General features: G+C 34.1%; 1 protein-coding gene across 3 annotated transcripts in view; it reads right to left on the reverse strand.

The window, feature by feature from the left end:
• SOX6 (SRY-box 6) overlaps nt 1-20,448 on the reverse strand; it is a 499,579-nt gene that overhangs the window by 311,697 nt on the left and 167,434 nt on the right. For all 3 annotated transcript variants that reach the window (XM_003781136.3, XM_003781135.2, XM_003781137.2), the window contains exon 3: nt 16,748-16,955. In XM_003781136.3, coding sequence (XP_003781184.1) covers nt 16,748-16,955 — 208 coding nt within the window. The remainder of the gene's footprint in view (nt 1-16,747; nt 16,956-20,448) is intronic.

Here is a 20,448-nt window from a genome sequence, read left to right on the forward strand (position 1 = left end):
ATGTTGAGCAGTTTTTCATAAATTTATTGGCTATTTGTCTATCATTTTTGGAAAAGCTTCTGTTCATGTCTTTTGCCCACTTTTTAATGGAGTTTTTTTTTCCTGTTAATTTGAGTTCTTTGTAGATTCTCAATATTAGCCCTTTACTAGATATATAGCTTGAAAATATTATCTGCCATTCTGTAGGTCAGCAGTTCTCAACCTGTGGGTTACAACTCCTTTGAACTGTATTAAAGGTTCGCAGCATTAGGAAGGTTGAGAACCACTATAGGTTGTCTATTTTCTCTGTTATTTCACTAGATGGGGAGAAGCTATTTAACTTAATCAAGTTCCAATTATTCATTCATTCATTTATTTATTTTTAGAGACAGAGTCTAACTTTGTCACCCTTGGTAGAGTGCCGTGGCATCACAGGTCACAGCAACCTCTAGCTCTTGAGCTTAGGGCAATTCTCTTGCCTTAGCTTCCCCAGCAGCTGGGACTTCAGGCACTTACCACAAAGCCCAGCTATTTTTTTGTTGTTGCAATTTGGCCATGGCTGGGTTTGAACCCACCACCCTCGGTATATGGGGCCTGCGCCCTACTCACTGAGCCACAGGTGCCACCCCCATTTAGTTATTTTTGTTGTAACCATGATTGCCACTGGGGTCTTACTCATAAATTCTCTGCCTAGGCCCAAATCTAGAAGAGTTTTTCCCACATTTTCTTCTGGAATTTTTATGGATTCATGCTTTATAGCTAAGTCATTTATTCATCTTGGGCTTAATTTTTGTGAGTAGTGAGAGATAGGGGTCCTATTTCTTTCTTCCACATATGGCTATCCAATGTTCCCCAAACCATTTATTATGGCTTCTTTTTCCCAGTGTGTGTTGTGTCTGCTTTATTCAAAATCAGTTTGTTGTTGGTAGATGGTTTTATATCTGTTCTATTCCATGGGTCTGTGTCTCCTTTTTTGTGTCAATATCATGCTAATTTGGATAGAGGAAATTAAAATCTTAGGAGGGAGGATCGCAAAATAAAAAATAGTCAATAATATTTTTCATCTCTGTCAAAATCAATTGTGCCTACTTTGTCAGTTTTATTTGTGGAGTCTCTACTATAGTCCATTGATATATATGTCTACTTCTTAGTCAATCCCACATCATCTTGATTACGGTAGCTACATGGTATACTTTAATATAGTATTAAATATAGCGATTTCTAACATTTTATTCTTCCTTGTCAAGATTGCTTAGCTAATCTAGGATCTGAGCCTAATATAAATTTTAGAATAAGTTTGTTTACATATATGAAAGTCTTGCCTGATTTTGATGAGAATTGCATTAAACATATAGATTTTTGGGGTCAGAACTGACATTTTTACCATGTTGAGTCTTCCAATACATGAACATGGTATGTCTTGCCATTTATTTAAGTCTTCTTTAATTTTTTTTTAAATCACCATGTTGTAATTTCAACATACAGAACCTATGCATGGTTGTTAAGTATGTGGGAAAACCTTAGCACTTCATTTTATTTGAAAACATTTAAATAGCACTGTGTTCTTAACTTCAGTTTTTGTATGTTGCAACGGTTTGAATGTTTGTGTCCCCCAAAAACCATATGTTGAAACTCAATCCCTAATGTGGTAGTATTAAGAGGTGGGGCATTGGAAAGTGATTAGGTTATAAGGGTTCACCTCATGAATGCAACTGATGCTCTTATAAAAGAAGCCTGAGGGATATTGTTTGCCTCTTCCATGATATGAAGACACAGTTACAAGGCACCATGTATAAATTAGAGAGCCCTCAGCAGATACCAAATCTGCTGGCACCTTGATCTTAAATTTTTCAGCCTCCAGAAAATAGCAAAGATGCTAAATACTATACAGCAAGCAATAAATTTCTATTATTTATAAACTACTCAGTTTATGGCAGTTTGTCATAGCAACCTGAGTAGACTAAGGCATATGTTCATTGCTATTGTATACAAATGCAATTAATTTTTAAGTCTTGATTTTATTATTCCATGACGCCCTTGACTCATTAACTATTGGAGGCTGGTTTTGTTTGTTTGTTTTTTTCGGATTCCTTGAGATTCTCTATATGAGTAATCATGGCATTTGCAAGCAATTCAATGAAGGACGTTTACGCAACAAGTGGTTCTGAAGCAAATTTGAGATCTATAAGCCAAAAAACAAAGAAAATGTCGACCTTAACACCCTAAACCTTAAAAATTAAAATAAATTATAAACTTAAATGTAAAATATAAAATTATAACTCATTTAGAAAAAAATAGAAAATGTTTAGATTTAGGAGTAGATCTAGGACAAGGCTAAATATTCTTAGACTTGACACCAAAAGCATGATCCATAGAAAGTGTTCAATTGGAGCTCCTCAAAATTAAAAATTTTTCTCAGTTAAAGCCCATGTAAGGAGGATGAAAAGGCAAGGTAAAGACCAGGAGGAAATATTTTCAAATTATATATCTAACATAGGATTAGTATCTAGAATAATAAAGAACTTCCACAACTCAACAGAAAAAAAAAAAAATCCAAGTAGAAGGTGACATGAAAAGACCTCTGCCATATTCATCCAAGAAGTATGGTAACCATATGGCAAACAAGCACATGAAATGATGTTCAATAACATTATCTATAAAATAAATGCAAATTAACCCTACAATAAGGTGTCACTATATACCTATCAGCATGGCTAAAATAAAAGTGACAAAACCAAATGTTGACAAAGATGCAGACAGGCTAGAGCACTCCTACATTGCTGGGAAGAATTGAAGAGACAAAAACATTCAAACCACAGCAACATATGTATTTCAACTATGCTGAAATTCAGTTTATGTTCGCAAAAGAACCTGTACACAAATGCTCATAATAACTTTATTTGTAATAGCCAAACTGGGATCTTCCCAGATGTCCTTTGAATAGTTACACACATGTGATATATACATACGCATACCAAGGAATACTATTTGAATAGTATTCCTAATGAATAGTTACACATGTGCAATACATACATGGGCATACCAAGGAATACAATTCAGCAATTTAAAAGTATGAACTACTTTTTTATTTTGTTTTTATTGACAAACATTAACACACAACTTGGATAAATCTCTAGAGAATTATGCTAAGGGTTTTTTTTTAGAACAATTTCAAAAAGTGCATATTATATAATTCCATTTATAGAACATCTTTGAAATGGCAAAATGTTAGAAATGAGGAACATATCAGTGGTCTCCAGGGGTTTGGTGTAGAGGATGAGGGATGCTAGAGTAGGAAAAAGATAGGTGTGGTTATAAAAGAATAACACAATGGACCCTTGTAATAATAGAACTATTCAGTATTTTAACTGTAATTGTGGACACATGAGCCTAAATGGGTGATTTATAAATGATAAAAATGTATAGAACATAATATACACATCCACACACAACTGAGTGCAACTAAAAATGGAAAAATACGAGTGGATTTTTTTCAGTGTCAGTAACCTGGTTGTGATGTTATATAATAGTTTTCTCAAATGTTACCAATAGGAAAAACTGGGCAAAGTGTACATGGAATCTGTCTGTATTATTAAACATTCCCTACAATTACATATCATCTGTAAATATCTCAATAAAAATCTCAATTTTAAAAATAGAGAACATCATAATTAGGATTACCTTTATTGATAAATGGAATAGCATATAGTTTTAAATATTGATAATTTTAGAGAAGACGGACTATGTGAGGGCTAAATATGATCTAGATTTTATATATTGGAAAATAGATGGATGAAAAAAATAGATAAATAGAACAGAAAGAAGGTTGTTCTGGACAGGAAGGATGATGGCTAAGCATAAAGTATGTTTGACTAAAGCATAGTTCAACATGGTACGGATTCTTTAGGTGAGAGAGCTTCTCCTGAGATTGTTACATCTTCAAGTTTCTTAGAATGCTTACCATAGAAAGATCACAAAAGAACTCTAGGAACCAAATTCTAATGATGTGTCATATCTTGAATGTAACTAAGGAATGTCCAAATTATATTTTACATCAAAGCAAAAAGGAAAATTACAGCAGATGTGAAGAATAATGTAGTATTACTGTTAGAAGACAATCCCTGCTAGAATAAAAATCAAAGAAGGTAGTCTCTATCAGGTAGCCAAGAATATCACTTACCCCTGAAACATACCACAGAGCAAGGAAAGGGTGGGGCAATTACAAAGAGAGACAATGACTCTAAGTTTCTATTACAGTTTAAAATCATTACAGCATATCTAAGAAATTCACTCGTGTAACTTCATGGAAAGGTTATATGGCTCTGCATACTGTAGTCGCAAACTGAGAATCTGTACTTTTAGAACAGTTAGGAAGCATGTATCTAACCTAGTAAAGAAAAAAATGGAATAATATCGAGAATCACATTCCTGTTGGCAGCATGACTTTTAAGTAGGTAATGTGGGCCAAGAAAGGAGGAGAAAAGCCATTAAAAGAGGGAATTATTTTGATTCCCTACACTGACTTACAATATTTGCAGATAAAGTTATAGTCAATAAAAGCCTAATTGAGTGTGTGTGTGTGTGAGTGTGTGTATGTGTGTGTGTGTGTGTGAGAAAGAGAGATGGAGGGACATATATATATATAGACAAAAGAGAGAAGTTAAAAAAAAGAGGCACCATTCCAGGTCATTTAATAATCTGTACTCATTCATTCAATCAACAAACATTTAGCAAGAATCTTATTAGAGGTATTGGGAATACAGCACTGGACAAGTCAGAGAAGGTCTCTGCTCTCACTGACTTACCCCTTTAATGAAGCAAGACAGACAATAAAAAGACAAATGAACAACAGCATATCAGGTAGTGAGAAATGATATAGTGAAAATGTAATAGAGAAAAATGTTAAGGAATGTTTAAAGTCTATTTTAGGTTTACAGGTTGTATAAAGCTTCTCTGAGAAAGTAATAATTGAGCCAAGATCAGAATGGTAAGAAGGAGCCAGTATACAAACATATAAAGGAAAATCTGTTGTTATCAACGAATTTTAATTTTTTCTTATCTATTTAATTTTACATATTTATTTCAAAATATTAAGGGGTACAAATATTTTTGTTACATGAGTACCTTACATAATACTTAAGTCAGAGCTTTTAGTGTCAATAAATTTTATTCTAAGAATAAATGCAGAATAGTGTCAATAAATTTTAAGTGTAATGATCACCAAAGATCAATGGCCCAATACCTATGTTTCAATGCCATTAAAATGCCTAAATCTTCCAAATATTATATAACACCTAAAAGAAGAAAAAAAGACATAATTCTAAATGACTAAAGTTAAGTCCTAAAGTTCCTGAGTTTACATGGAACTGAGAGCATATTTTTTGCTATTAGTCAGGATGAGGATTTAATAGATAAATTAAAACCAAAGAATAATTTTTATATTTTATATGTACAATGGGTACATAAGGTATTTTCTCCAGTTTCCCTCCTTTACCTGAAAACAGAAAGAAATAGCTCCAACCTGTGGCTTATACATTGATTCTTAAATTTTCCATCACTTCCCTATCTGTAACATAAGCAAAAAGTACAAGGTAAGAGGTACTAATCTTGGGGATTACTAAGAAAGTTCCTTGTAAGCTAGTAATTGTATTCTTGAGCAGAATGGAATCCCAATACACACAATTTATTAGCCACTCTTTGAAAACTTACTTTTGACTATATGCTGCCATCATTCAAAAAATATATATAAGCATAATTCTGCTGTTATTGCTGCTACAATGGTGGTGTTGCAAATAATTCAATACTTTTTCATATTTTCATAGTTATTCTTCATTATATCTCTATCAATTTTTTCTTGCCATCTATTTATATTTATTCATGTTCAGTTCATTATGTGATAGCAGTAAGAGAAAACCACAGGCCTCTAACTTCTGTACTCCTGATGTTAGCAGATGGCCTAGATTCTATGACTTCATTCAAGTCATAGACGAGAGAGCACTCGTCTGTTCTCTTAGCATTAGGTATGGCTCCTTAGTTTGTACTTAAACCCTCAAGTCATCAATTAAGAAAGCCATGATACTTCTAACTGTCGTAAACATTCAGCATTAAGTCATAGCCTTGAAGTCATGGCTTTATCTATAAGTAGGTAGGACACTGGACAACTTTTTCAGATACCAGATAGCAGCTTTTAAGTCTATCTTCATGAAGATTCTATCCTCAGAAAGAAGAGGTTGGAAATAGTAAAGGACAATTTCAAATATAACGAAAGAAAATGAATCATGACATTAGTTCAGTATGAACCGAGAACAGTTTGAAAGAGAAAAGTACTATTAATCAACTCTAAAATTTGGATATTAACTCTAAAAGAAAATCAAAATTTTAGAAACAAAGAATTTTAGAAATTGTTCTTGAATAAATCACCATTATCATCATTTTATAAACTAAGAAACTAGTGCTCAGATTAACTAATTATCTATTAGATACTACCAAGTAAGTAACCAGGGTCACGATAAGAATGCACATAAAATCCTGGCCAGTATCTCAAAAGATTTTCACATTAAACATTCTAAGAGAGAGGTGAAGATTTACAGATAACAAGTTAACTGTTTGGCCAGAAAAATGTCTATTTTGACATAAATGATTGGATAGAACAGTGGCAATAATTAATAGCTTTGTAGTTCTAAATTTGAAGTAAGTAGTTAAGAAAAAAATCATTGTGAACATGATACAATCTGGGATCTGGAAGTACTACCTACTCTAATTCTGAAGCTACTCTTTGAGCTAGAAACAGCAATAAAGAGGAGAGAACGGGGAGGGGGGAAAGGCATGTTTCCTAACAAACCCAATAATCACAGTCCAGTAGGAAAAAAACAATAGACTTGTGCTCATAGTTGAAAGAACAGCTGAAGACATTTAGCCTGTTTTATTTAGATAATGACAAAAGAAAAAAAAAGAAAACTGCAGTGAAGGCTCCATCAAAGGCTCCAGCTGAGTCTCTGTAAAGCTCAGTAATAGAAAGAAACCTATACTAGACATTTTGAGGAAGGTGAAACCAAAAAGCATAGACAGGTAAAGTTTTCAGAGATTATACATACCCAAAATCTCACACACGCACACACACACACACCAGCAGCAGCAGCACCAGAAACTTCTTTGTGTAATATTTTCCATAAAAAGTACAAAAATTTGTCAACATCAGTTCCACTCCTGGGGAGACACCCTAGAGTAGAAACTCATTCACATGTGCATCAGAAGACAGGTGCAAGAATCCTCACAACATTATTGTTTGTACTATCAGAAAACTGGGAAAAAATCCAAATGTCCAGAGACAATAAATAGGAGAGTATTCTACTACAAAGCATATTATGGAATAGTGTATGGATTATTGCACAAAAAATGAAAACGACCTAGAGCTGCACACAGCAATATTAATTCTAGAATATAAATATAAAAAGCAAGTCGGCTTGGCACCTGTGGCTCAAGTGGCTAAGGTGCCAGCTACATACACCCAAGGTGGCGGGTTCGAATCCAGCCCAGGCCCGCCAAACAACAATGACGGCTGCAACCAAAAAATAGCCGGGCATTTTGGCGGGTGCCTGTGGTCCCAGCTACTTGGGAGGCTGAGGCAGGAGACTCGCTTGAGCCCAGGAGTTGATGCCACGGCACTCTACCCAGGGGACAGCTGGAGGCTCTGTCTCAAAAAATAAATAAATAAATAAAAAGCAAGTCACAAAAGGTTATAGTGTGACAATGTTTTTATAAAATTCTAAAATAAACAAGGATAAACAGTACATTATTTAGGGGCACATTCAAAACTAAAATGTAAAAGGAAGAAAATAATAAACAAGTTCTGTCAATAGTGTCGGTAGAAAACAAAGATCGTACAGGTGAAGAAAACAGGTAGATTCAATAATATTAGTAATTTTTATTAAATTGGATGAGTTTACAAGTGTTTGTCTTATATTTATGGTTTATAATATATATATCTCAGCTATTACATAACAAATTGCTTGTATGTTTCACTTCATTTTCCATTCACTTTCTGTTTTTATTTTGCATACATATTGCATAAAGTGAAAAAAGTACAGATCTAAAAACTATCCTTTTTGAGACTCCCAGAATAAATGCTAAAGAAGTCAATCTAATTAATTTTCGATGGAAACATCCAAAATGCTAATGATCCACTTAAACTCCAAAAGTTCAAAAACGGTAGGAGAATATAACATTTCATAAGACCATCAGAAAGCCACATCCTCTTTATAAAGAACAAAATGACAGGAAAGCACCTTCTAGCTTCCCAGTTCGGTAAGAGAAAAAATCAGAAACAACTGCTTACATCTTTTCTCCACGTTCTTAGAATCTTAAAAATGAATTTTTAAATCTGAGCTGAGAAAAACAGGCCAAAAATCTGAAGCATCATTTCAAGGCAGAGACACACAAACTGAAGTTAAGGGAAGGATTCAAACAAACAGTATATTGCCTACACCATAGATAAGAGCTGCAAAACAACAGCCACCGGAAATGACCTACCTAAATTTGTCCATGTGTTTAATAACCATAATTTGTCCACAAGAATTCCGGATCACATTATATGTTTTGTAAGGTTAAATGAGAGGACGGTTAGTTTCAAAAATATTAGAAAGCAAGTATACTTAACACAAAAATGTATTAAACTATTATTTCCATAATTCAAAACCAATAGTTCTAGCTCCTCAGTATAATCCCTAAATATCACCACACAACAAATTCAGAAAATTATGTTTATTTAAAACTATCTAGTATTAGACAACTATTTACTATGAATATGATAAAAATTCTTTAAAACAGGAGCAAAGACACACACATCATTGGGAGGAAAGATTTATTTTAAAGAGAATTAAAAAATGAATTTAAATGAAGTTGCATCAGCATTGCTCTGAATATCCAATTGCTTCAGAGTATGAGTTCAGTTTTGGGAAACTTCAGCACTTAAATAATTTGAAATTTTCAATTTACTTTAAATAACAATTTAGATTTTTTTTTTAATGAATACTGAATGTGTTCTTATGCAAAAATCTAAAACCTTTCCAATTTCCCCTTGAATGAGAAACATTTAACAAAGGTTTGGATCTGAGATACTTTAAATGTTTCACCAATACAACCTTCGATCAGAATTCAATCAGAATAGGGTAAAAACTTAATACGTATTAAGTTTTGGCTTTAAAAAAGTACTTTGATACTCTAGCATGCATGAGTGTTAATTTTTTTAACCTGGGGTTTTAATAGATTTTTACTTGATCAGCAGCATTGCTCTTAACTAGGTACTATCTGAACGCCTCCTCCCAGGCTTTACCAACCTCTCTTACTGAGGTTCCACATTCCACATATTTCTCAGCAGGGAAGATTGGCTTCCAGTGGGGAAACTTCACTATCAACTTTTCCAAAGAGCTTGAAAGGAGAGTTAAACTGAATTGCTCTTCCAGAACACAGAACATCATAGCTGCCAAATGCTAAATCCCTTAACACCATGGGACATTTCCTATGATTCTGTCTGTGGTGCAGGATGAAATTCCTATAATACTTCTTTTTTAAAAAAGTTTCTTCAAATAACAATAGCAATAATAGCAATAGTGATAATAGTTATCATTATAGATGGTAACTATGTATTTTATATATTAATGTGGCAAATTCTCACAATAATCCTGAAAGGTAGGTATCATTCATCTACCAGGGATCCTCAAACTTTTTAAACAGGGGGCCAGTTCACTGGTCCCTCAGACCATTGGAGGGCCGGACTGCAGGCCCCAGAATGAGTTGGCTGCTAAGCAGGACAGGCAGAGGCAGCAAAAACACCCAGCAGGCCCGATAAATGTCCTAGGCGGGCTGCATGTGGCCCGCGGGCCGTAGTTTGAGGACGCCTGATTCTAGACTTACAAACAAAACTTGAAGCACAAAAGGATTAAATAATTTACCCAAAGTCACAGCTTGGGTCTAGGTCTAGCTACATATATTGAGCACTTACTTTGTTTTTTTTTTGAGATGGAGCCTCAAGCTATCCCCCTGGGTAGAGTGCCATGGCATCACACTCACAGCAACCTCCAACTCCTGGGCTCAAGCGAGTCTCCTGCCTCAGCCTCCCAAGTAGCTGGGACTACAGGCGCCCGCCACAACGCCTGGCCATTTTTTGGTTGCAGCCATCATTGTTGTTTGGCGGGCCTGGGCTGGGGATTCGAACCCGCCACCTTAGGTGTATGTGGCTGGCGCCTTAGCCACTTGAGCCACAGGAGCCGAGCCGAGCACTTACTTTGTTTTGGCAATTTTCTAAATGCTTTAGTTACATTAATCCCTGAGCTTCATGAAAACCTTTATTCTTATGATAGCACTATAATGATACTCATTTTTGGTTGAAAAACTGAGGTACAGAGAGGTTAAATAACTTGCTCTATGTCATCCATCTGGTAAATGCTGAACTGAAATTCAAATGCAGCCAGCCAGGCTCCAGAGTCCATGCTCTTAATGAGGAAATTACACTATCTCTCTAAATAGTAAAACTTAGATTCAAACCTAGCTCTATCTCACTCAAAAACATGACATTCAAAAATGAGTTTTATCATTGTTTGAACTATACCATATACTTCCTTTAGTACAGAAAAGACTATCTATCAGATGAGAAAAACATACCAACATATGCTAACTAAATATACTTCAGTGAAAATATATGTAGAAATCCAAATGATTGTTTAGAGATGTGAATAATGGTAATAATCCATCAGATATACACATAAACACAAGCTCATTCTTGTGCTGGGAAACAGCTGCATAATCCATTGGAAAACCTGTCCCACTAGGAATCCAAAGCTCAAATGCTGTTGTCCTTTCTCTACATGCATAGTAAAACAAATCCAATCCACATACTTTCATTACTGTGATAGCCTGAAGCACACAATCCCATGGGGAAAATACTCTCATTTTTTACCAATGTATCTCTGATGGAAATGTACCTAAACCTGCATACTTTCCATTAAGTTTCTGGCTGTATAAAAGAGAGATCATTTATTCTATATTTTTACTTAACTACAAGCTTTGTCACTCTCTCCTGACCATAATAATTATCAACTAAAGAATAAATGTTTTAAAAGAGCCAAAGAGTCAGAAAAACACTTTTACTTTGTCAGATAGCTGAGGGTTTTACAATTGTGTGCCTTTCTCTGCAATCTCAGATGACTCCAGAACCTGACTCAAACCAATTCACTCAGCCTAGGATCATATACTTAGTAGTATGATACACAAGACATGATAGTGGCTGAAGCACTATTATTAAAGAGAGATTAAAACAGCTGTACATTATGCTGAAGCACTCACTCTTCCCTTTACAAACAGACGGTCCTGGATTACAAGCAGCACTTGACCATTTAAATCACGACAACCACCAGATTTAACCAGCTGGGCCATATTCTCCTAGGCAGTGCCTGTTGACCTCCTCAGTAGCAGCTGCTCAAATGAAATTCTCATTAGACAACTTATTTTCAGAAGCCAAAGGACTCTCTGATTAAATATATGTATTTAGATATAGAAGTCCTTTCTAAAGTATTCATTTTCTGACAACTGTCGCTTACATTACAGCCCAGCTACATTGGCAAAGAGATGGGTGATACAAGGATAACTAAAATTCATCATTTAATCACAGCTGAAGGATTTTTATCCTTGGAAGCATTTTAACCTGAATCTTTTTTTTTTTTAATCAAAGACTTTCTGTACACTTTACCATCAATAACAGCAGGGTTTTAAAAGGTAGTTTCTGATATACAATCATTCAATCCACACATCCATCTATTTACCAACTACCTACATACCTACCTATTTATCTATCTGGGACACTAAATCAAAGTTAAATTTATAAAAATCAGAAACCTTGCCTATCTTCACTCTCAGAGGGGGGCACTTTAGACAGAACACTTTGTTTAACAGCATTTAGCAATTTAGTCAAATCAGTGGTCAGGGAGGGTATTTCTTGAAGGTATGGCAGATTAAATACTGGACAATAATTTGTTTAATCAAAGCATCTGCCTAGAGTTTTTGTTTCATCATGCAAATAATTGTTTTTAAAAGGATCATAATAAGCTTTGTATAAATCAGTTCTTATGTATGAGAGAAATGAGGGGGGAGATATTTAATCTGATAGAGTCCAGAACAAGAATGACTCAAGTAGGGTCATCATTTATTATATCAATCACACGAGCTTGTCAATCAGCTAATTATGAAGTATGGCCCTCAAATCATGAAGCAAAGGTGAGGGAGAGGTGAATAATGCGTTTGAAAGCTATTAAATGTCCCATGAGATAGCATGTCCCAAATGAAGAGATAGACCTGATACTTCAAAAGGTCAAAGCCACGCAAATATTGATAAAGCTGTTATACCTCCTTATAACCAGAATATAATTATTTTAAAATAAAAAATTTATCCTACACTAATGACCTTTTCTATAATCCTTTCTGTTCTCTTATTATGCTATTCTGTTCTATTGCTCCAAGAAGATAATCGAAACGAAGATTCAAACTCAAGATACCAAACTCATCTCCAAAACATTTCCCTCCACTTTTATTACTATAATTAATATTAATATTATTATTAATCTTATTACTAATTGTATTACTACCCTCCTATGTGCCCATAGTTTAAAAACTCTAAGCTCCCTTTGAATCACTCCTCTCTTGGTCTCTATGACCAAACATCACATTTTAACAACTCTATCTCCTAATATCTTTTCCATATGCACCCCTCTTCCTTCCTCATTTCTGCTGCCTTAGTTCAGGGCCTCATTATCTATAGCCTGAAATAATTTCCTTAATGTCTCTCCCTGCTCCCATCCATCCTAAACAGTGCTGCCAGATTAACTTTCCTGAAGGAAAGCTCTAATCCATCACTTTATTATGTTAAAAAATAGTCAGTGGTTCCCCCATCACCTACAATATAAAGTCCAAACTCCTTAGCCAAGAATTAAAGGGCCTCCATTATCTTAACACAACCTACTTTCTCAATCTTATATCCCATATACATCTTCACCTTAAGTTAGAACCTGAGCTATTGACTGTTTAAAAGCATTCTGCTTGTTCCTTCTCCCTGAAAGTGTCTCTCCCCTCCATTTCTGTCTATATAAACCCTTTCATTCTCAAGATGAGCTAAGGCCTATTTCCCCATAGAACTTTTCCATGGCTTAGTAGGCAGGAGCAATTTGTCTATCCTAAAAACTATCTTAACATTTCATCTATACAGCTCTCATATAAGCTTTGTATTAGACATTGAACTAAAGTTCATTTTGTACATGTCATATCTCTTACTAGAACATAAATTCTTTTAAAGTTAGAGACTATTGTTCATTCATTACAGATGTGTCATGTCATCTAGCACAAGGGTTCTTAGAGGCCCACAGATACCAAGAGACATGGATAGAATTTGGTAGGAAAAAAATTATTTTTCAATAACTTCTAATTGAAAACTTACATTTCCATAGATTATAGATGCAGGAAACAAACCATAGACTATTTTTAGTACCTAGGACATTGTCACCAATAGTTTCACAACTGATATTTTTAGGTCACATTATATTTTACATATATCAAAGTATTTTTCTGCTGTCACTATCTCAAAATTATGAATTGTTAAGCCTCCATTAGATCTTGTTTCAATGCAAGTAGTAAAATAGCACATTCTATCGTATCATAAATTTTTTTAATTATTAATTATTTTAATACAATTCATTTTTACTGTAATTTTATGCATTTAGCTTTATGCATTTAACAACATTCTAAGTTCTATAGCCTTCACCAAACTATCACAGGAATAAAAAGGTAAGATGAGACTCTCAGTTTAAATCCACAACCTTATACAGTAGAAGAAAAACAGGTAGAAACTCTGAGCTCCCTTTAATCACTCCTCCGAGCTCCCTTTGAATCATTCCTCTACTATAGTATTCACAATACTATGTAGTTCTTGATTAGGGCCATTTGAAAAAAAGATATACCAGAAGCTAATGAATATCCAAAGAAGATTATTCCATATAGACAGTTACAGCTATTAGATAGTTGTTCTTAGCAACGATATTCTGGTTCCTTATAACTTCTTGTCACTGATCTGTGTTCTATCTCCAGAAAGCTAGGAAGTATAAACCCAATCCTCCCACCCCACCCCTGCCGTAACTTTAATCTGTTAAGACCCATCATGTCATCCTTGATCTCCTTTTCTCTAAAGTTAATACTATTATTCCTTCAATCGCTCCTCTTATTATCTAATTTTGTCCCTGTGAACATGTCATTGTTCCCTGAGAACAACTTAATGCTTCTGCGTCCCTCTTAAAGCATGATCATTCAGAACTTACCACAGGGCTTCAGATACATTTGTTCAGTGGAACTACCACCTCTTAAATGCTTCACGTTGTACTTCTGGTAATGCTGACTGAGAGAGCACTGGCAGCTGCTATTTATTTTTTCTTCAGTGATTATTTGTATATGGGAGGGACTAGTGATTACAACTTCAGTAGTTTTTGTATGTGGGAGGGATTGGTGGTTACAACTTCTGAACTTGATAGGAAGATCTGTTACATTTTATCTTGATAGGTTGGTTTTCAGTTCATATTCTCAGTTTGTCAAACTGAAAACCTTTTTGGTTTTTGTTTCCTTCATACACGGTATTCACTGTTCCTCCCAGATTTGTGGGATCGGTAAATGTGAAGTACATGCTTTCTATTATTTGCACTGAATATATTATGTACAGTAATGTACACTAAAGATACTTGAATTTCTTATGTCTAAAAAAAATATGCTGGAAAAATAATTAAATATCTGTAAACTACATAGAAAAACATTATTTGCTAGCAAAAATATGGTGATAAAGAACTCCTAAATGAGCGATCTTATCTTACAAGTGTTTCTCTTATACAAAATCAATTATAACACCTGGTAATAAAGAAGAAGAAAATGAAATTAACCATTACTTGCCAAAAAAAATGATTTAAAATTCCCTAGTAATCTAGGAAAAAAGTTAATACAAATCAATTTTATTTTTATATTAAAGAGCATTTTATGGTATTTTGAAAATCAGTTACTTATAGAAGTTAAAAACCATCTTTTTGATGAATCACAATTAAAAGTAATCTAGCAATCTCACTTATTCAAAGATGATTGATCTAGAAAACTCAATTATTCAGAACATAGCCAAGAATGAGAAAAACAGTCTCTGAGAAGCCAGAAGAGTCAGCACAAAGTTCATGCACTAAAGGTCACGTATGTTACCCAGAATCTTCCAGAAACTCATCAAGAACATACTTATTCATACTTTAAATATAGCCCAGAATATTCTGATAATTGAATTTTATAAGCTACAGGTGAATGGAAGAAGCAAATTACAAATTATTTACATGAAGCAAGCAATAACAGCCTATAACCTGATATTTTAGAAGCAGAAACCAACACTTACACCAAAAAAAAATATATATATACATACACTAAATATATTTTATGTAGACACAAGAACTCTAAAGTTTCATAATTACAGAGAAATGACCATAAAATGAAATTGTCCCTAATTATCTCAATGATCTCTAGGGACATCATTACATTATAGCATGATAAAATAATTGACATTTATAGTGAAATAATCTTCATAACACCTCAATTTACATAGTTTATAAAAGACATTATGTTCATTACTATAGTTAAGTCTCAAAATGTTTGAGTTGCCAAGTCAGGGAATAGTACCATCCCAAATTTTAACTTTTGTGGCTCAGGGAGATTGAAGAACTTACCCAGGGTCACATAATTGTTAGACAGATATTAGGAGTTCTAGTCTATTGCATCCTGAGTCATCAGAAAATATCTACATTTAATGCCATATCATCTGGTTAGTAAAACAGGGAAGCATACTTTAGAAAGACTTCTACAAAAATTAATTGGGTACTTTTAAACTTTTGAGCCCTTAAAGGAATAAAATTAAGTTACATGAAAAATTCCCTTATATCTAATCTCAATTTTTCTATAGTGTCACAGAGGTCTGAGTTTAACTTACAATCCTAGTAATAAACCCAGAGCTATTAATTACCCTACATTTTAAGTTCTAAAATCTATACATAGAAAATGAAAGAGCATACATAAGTACAACATTACTTAGACTTGATTTATCATTTTTAAAAATATTACTAGAAAATCTTGTCTTTCCTTTCTATTTTCTATGCTCCAGGTAAACCCAAGTGGACTCCTGCACAGAGGAGAGAAGGTAGACGTGGGATGTTGCAGCGATATCACCCGTCAAACAACTCACCCTTGAATATTTAGCTTTCACAATATTTTAAGCCCTCAACACTCCATTGTACAACACACAATGTAAAGTAAAATAAATATATTTATAAATTACTATAATTATAAAAATGAGGAGAATTTTTTTAATTTTGCTTTTTAAACCACTGATATTTTCATAAAGAAACACTATTATCTACTAAAAGGAAATAAGGGACAATAAATTAAGTTGTAGTTAGAAAAATTCCCTTTTTTCAGGATACAGTTTATGGTTGGTTTAAAATCTTGATTTTTTTGTCCTAAGACCTAAGTAAAATGCACAACATTTTAGAAATATCAAGCTATCTGCTTAACACTACCAATGGATCACCACCTGAGTAACTTTTTCCTAACTAGTGCCAATTATGCATGTCTCTGGCCCTTGAATTCCCCACTCATTTTTTTTTTTTAAGGCCTGGAATCTTTAGAGGAAAAAAAGCCCAGCAGTTAAGTCCACACATACCCTCTTGTTCGGTCCGAGTCATTTCCTCAAGCTTCTTCTGTTTCAGTGTGTCCACCACATCGGCAAGGCTCCCTTTGCGGCGTTCTGGGGTTCCAAAAGTAACACTGGTCATTATCTCGCGGTCCCGACTCCCTTCGTCAGGCTTATGTGGTGAGGTAGAGGTATTTCGGAAGGAATATAGGGAACATAACTTATTATTCTCTGATTCCTAGAAAAATAAAATAAAATAAAACCGTCAGAATACATGTTTCTTTGCATAACATTAGAGAAAAAAACCCAAACTCAGAAGGATAGTACACAATGCTTAGTAGGACAAATAAAATATATTAATAAAATAAAATAATTAATTTGGTAGGATAAATTAAAAAATACAATTCTTATTAAACAATACTAAACATTAAAGAAGCAATTATCAAAGGAATTAACCTGAACTACAGATTTACACTGTTTCATCATTGTCCTTAAATTTAGAACTAGTAGAAAAGTTAGCTTCAGTATCCAGGGTTCATTGTTTACCAAAAATACATAAATTAACTCAGTGCTGGAAAGTTAGCCAATTTGAATATTTTGTGTCCTAGGGTTTGGGGAAAATTAATGCTATTTTTTTTCTAGCTATGAAACTTATGGAAGCCTCTTTCTATTCTTTACCCATGCCACTGATACTTCAACACATAATAACACATTCTTCATCTGGTATTCTGGTATTTTTTTTTCTTTAACAAAAAGACAAGTTTATTACAGAAACATCTGCACAAGAATTACTTCATAGTACAGAGAAGTAAGCTAACCAGTAAGTGGGTTAGATCTATCAACTGAGGAGGAAAAGTAAATTTTAGGCTGAAAATAACAAATGCTTAAAAGTTTATAGAAAGAAAATGGTTTTTTAAATCTTTTTAAATTTCAGATTAATATGAGGGTACACACAATTAGGTTACATGGTTTGCATTTGTAAGGAAAAGTCTGATTTGTAGTTATTTCCTTCACCTAGGATGCAGGCTATATACCTGTGCATTTTTCTCATTGGGTGGGAATTTGCTGAACCCCTCCCCTTAACCACTATCCTGCCCTCTTGAATTTGAGTTTTTATCTCAAGTGAGCACATAGTTTCTATATCTCTCTACATCAGAACTGAGGGTTAGAAGCAAGTATTATTTGGCTATAACCCTTCGGTGGTCTTGTGGTCGGCGTATCTGTTTGCACAAGGGTATTCCTTCTACCTACAAAAAATATATATAAAGTAAATCATCCAGTTTTTGTGATTATCTTCGGAAGCATGAAAATCCTATTTGGTCCTCCATGTCTCCTTCACAAAGAAGCCTTGCTAGATTCAAGAACTAGAGAAGAAGTATGAGCCAAAAGTTGCAGAGTTAATAACTACTGGGAAAGGATGAGAAAAGGGAAATGCAGTCTAGAGCAAGTTTCCCCATATATTAAATGAGATAAAAATGATACTCAAGAAATGCTAGGCTTAGGCATTTTCATCACATATAAGATGAGCCAAAAATTATTTTCAGGATTATTAGGAGCATATAATGAGATAACATTAGTAAAGCAACTAGGTATGGTGCTGAGCTCACAATACTCAAGTGGTATTTAATAAACGGCAAGTACTACTGTTCTGAAGGAAGAAGTCGATCTCAGACTGGGTCCAAGGAGGTTTGTTCTTCCTTTAGGACCTGAGAAATTGGGAAGTAATAAATGTTCATGAGTCTTGAATTAGATCAAATATGGTGAAACCTATGAACTACATGGTATGCGTCTAATATCTCAATAAAGCTGTTAAAAAATACTGTGAGCTAAATCTTAATCTTTCTGCATTCCCACTCCTAGCACAAATGCTTGAAAGACAGCATGCATTTGTGCTGAAAAAAAAAAAATGGGGCAGGACAGAGAAGAGAGGTCCTCTTTACCTTTCTCCTAGCTCCCTTCCTTCCTCCAGGAAAGATGTTTTCTCTCATTTACTGATAACAATAATTCTGTGGAGTGATTAAAAGGAAATCTTTCCTTTAGATGCCAGCCACCATTAGTATGCAGCTCCTTGGAATGAACACTTGGTTTTCCACTTTGTGCAAACAAAAACTCAGAGATATATTTGCCAAAGCCATTTTGACCTCTTATTAAAGTCCATATTAGACATCTGACAGAGGATCTTATGTTTTATGATATAATATCATCATTTGATCAATCATACTTCATTTACTTTCATTTCAAATGCAAATTATTTTCACATTAACCAAAAAATAATTTTTTAATTAAAAACAAAAAAACTTTACTCAACCCAAGAGATTAAAGAGCAAGTCAAAACAGTAATATGTGAAAGTGGTTACCTAGAAATGACTCATCATTGACTATAATACAGATTTTCCAAATTGAAACTGAAAATGCTGGGAGAGGCTCTCCAGACTAGATAATAAGTTTAGATTGTACTTAGAGCATTTAACTCCACATAGTACCATTTTTTCCTATCAGGGCTAATTTCAAACAGTTTACTCATTGTCACTTACTTATTAAACTATATCCCTTGTTTTAGACTCATGGCACTACGGTCACTACCATCCTGAACCACAGACAATAACCATGGGTTCCTTATTACAATGATGACCCACACTGTCCTCAGCCCCATAGTCTGTGCAATGTAGTTCAATATTACCAAGTAGCAGAACAAGAGGATGAAAAGTTATGACTTCCCCAAATAAGCCACAAGAGCTACTTATAGTATGTCACCAAAGTACAAACATAAGCAATAAATAAAACCATAAGTAGCTTAAGTCATGTAATTCATGTTAAATTGTCCCCTTAAAACAATGAGAAGGAGTATCCCTTACTTTTTAACTTTCTAAAACTTAATAAATACTTGTCTTTCATGAATGGAGGTCTTTAAGCAATTCCTGTAAGTAAAAGGGGCATGTAAATCAATATACTTACAATAGATTACAGTCTGATATGCAGTCAATAACAGCAAATTTAATAAGGAAACATGACAAAATATCTCTTTTCTTTCTTTCTTTCTTTTTTTTTTTTTTTTGCAGTTTTTGGTCAGTGCCAGTTTTGAACCCGCCACCACCAGTATATGGGGTTAGCACCCTACTCCTTTGAGCCACAGGCACTGCCCCAAAGGATCTCATTTTTAAGAGGCTAAATAACTTTTAAGTAAATTTACTTAATAAAAGAAAACCCTCCTTGTTTTATAGTTTTCTCAAAACAAAACATGTCCAGTGACATGAGTTCTCTGTAGATTCTAGTTATCAACTCTTTGTCAGATTGATACCCTGAAAATATCTTTTTCCACTCTAAAGGTTGTCTTTTAGCTTTACTTATTGTGTACTTAGCTGTGCAGAAACTTTTTAGCTTAATTAAGTCCCATGTGTTAATTTTTGTTGTTGTTCTGATGGGTGCTGAAGTCTTTGTCATAAAATCTTTCCCCAGTCCAACATCATCAAGAGTTTTCCTTTTTTGGTCTTTCTTGCGACAATAGCCACTGTATAACATGACTGAACACAAGAACATCATAAAAAGCAGACCACATGGGACACTGAGTTCTTTAACCATTAGTCGATTCAAAGAAATTTATAATAAATTTTTTTCTCTCAACTGGAAATAAACACAGTACATAAAATATATGTAGATGACTGAAAACACACACAGTAGTACAAAAAAGTCATTAAAGTTTCTAGAAAAGGAAAGGCAAATTTTTAAAAATT

The sequence above is a fragment of the Otolemur garnettii genome, unplaced genomic scaffold, assembly GCF_000181295.1.
Source record: "Otolemur garnettii isolate 467f Iridium unplaced genomic scaffold, OtoGar3 scaffold00001, whole genome shotgun sequence".
Lineage (NCBI taxonomy): Eukaryota > Metazoa > Chordata > Mammalia > Primates > Galagidae > Otolemur > Otolemur garnettii.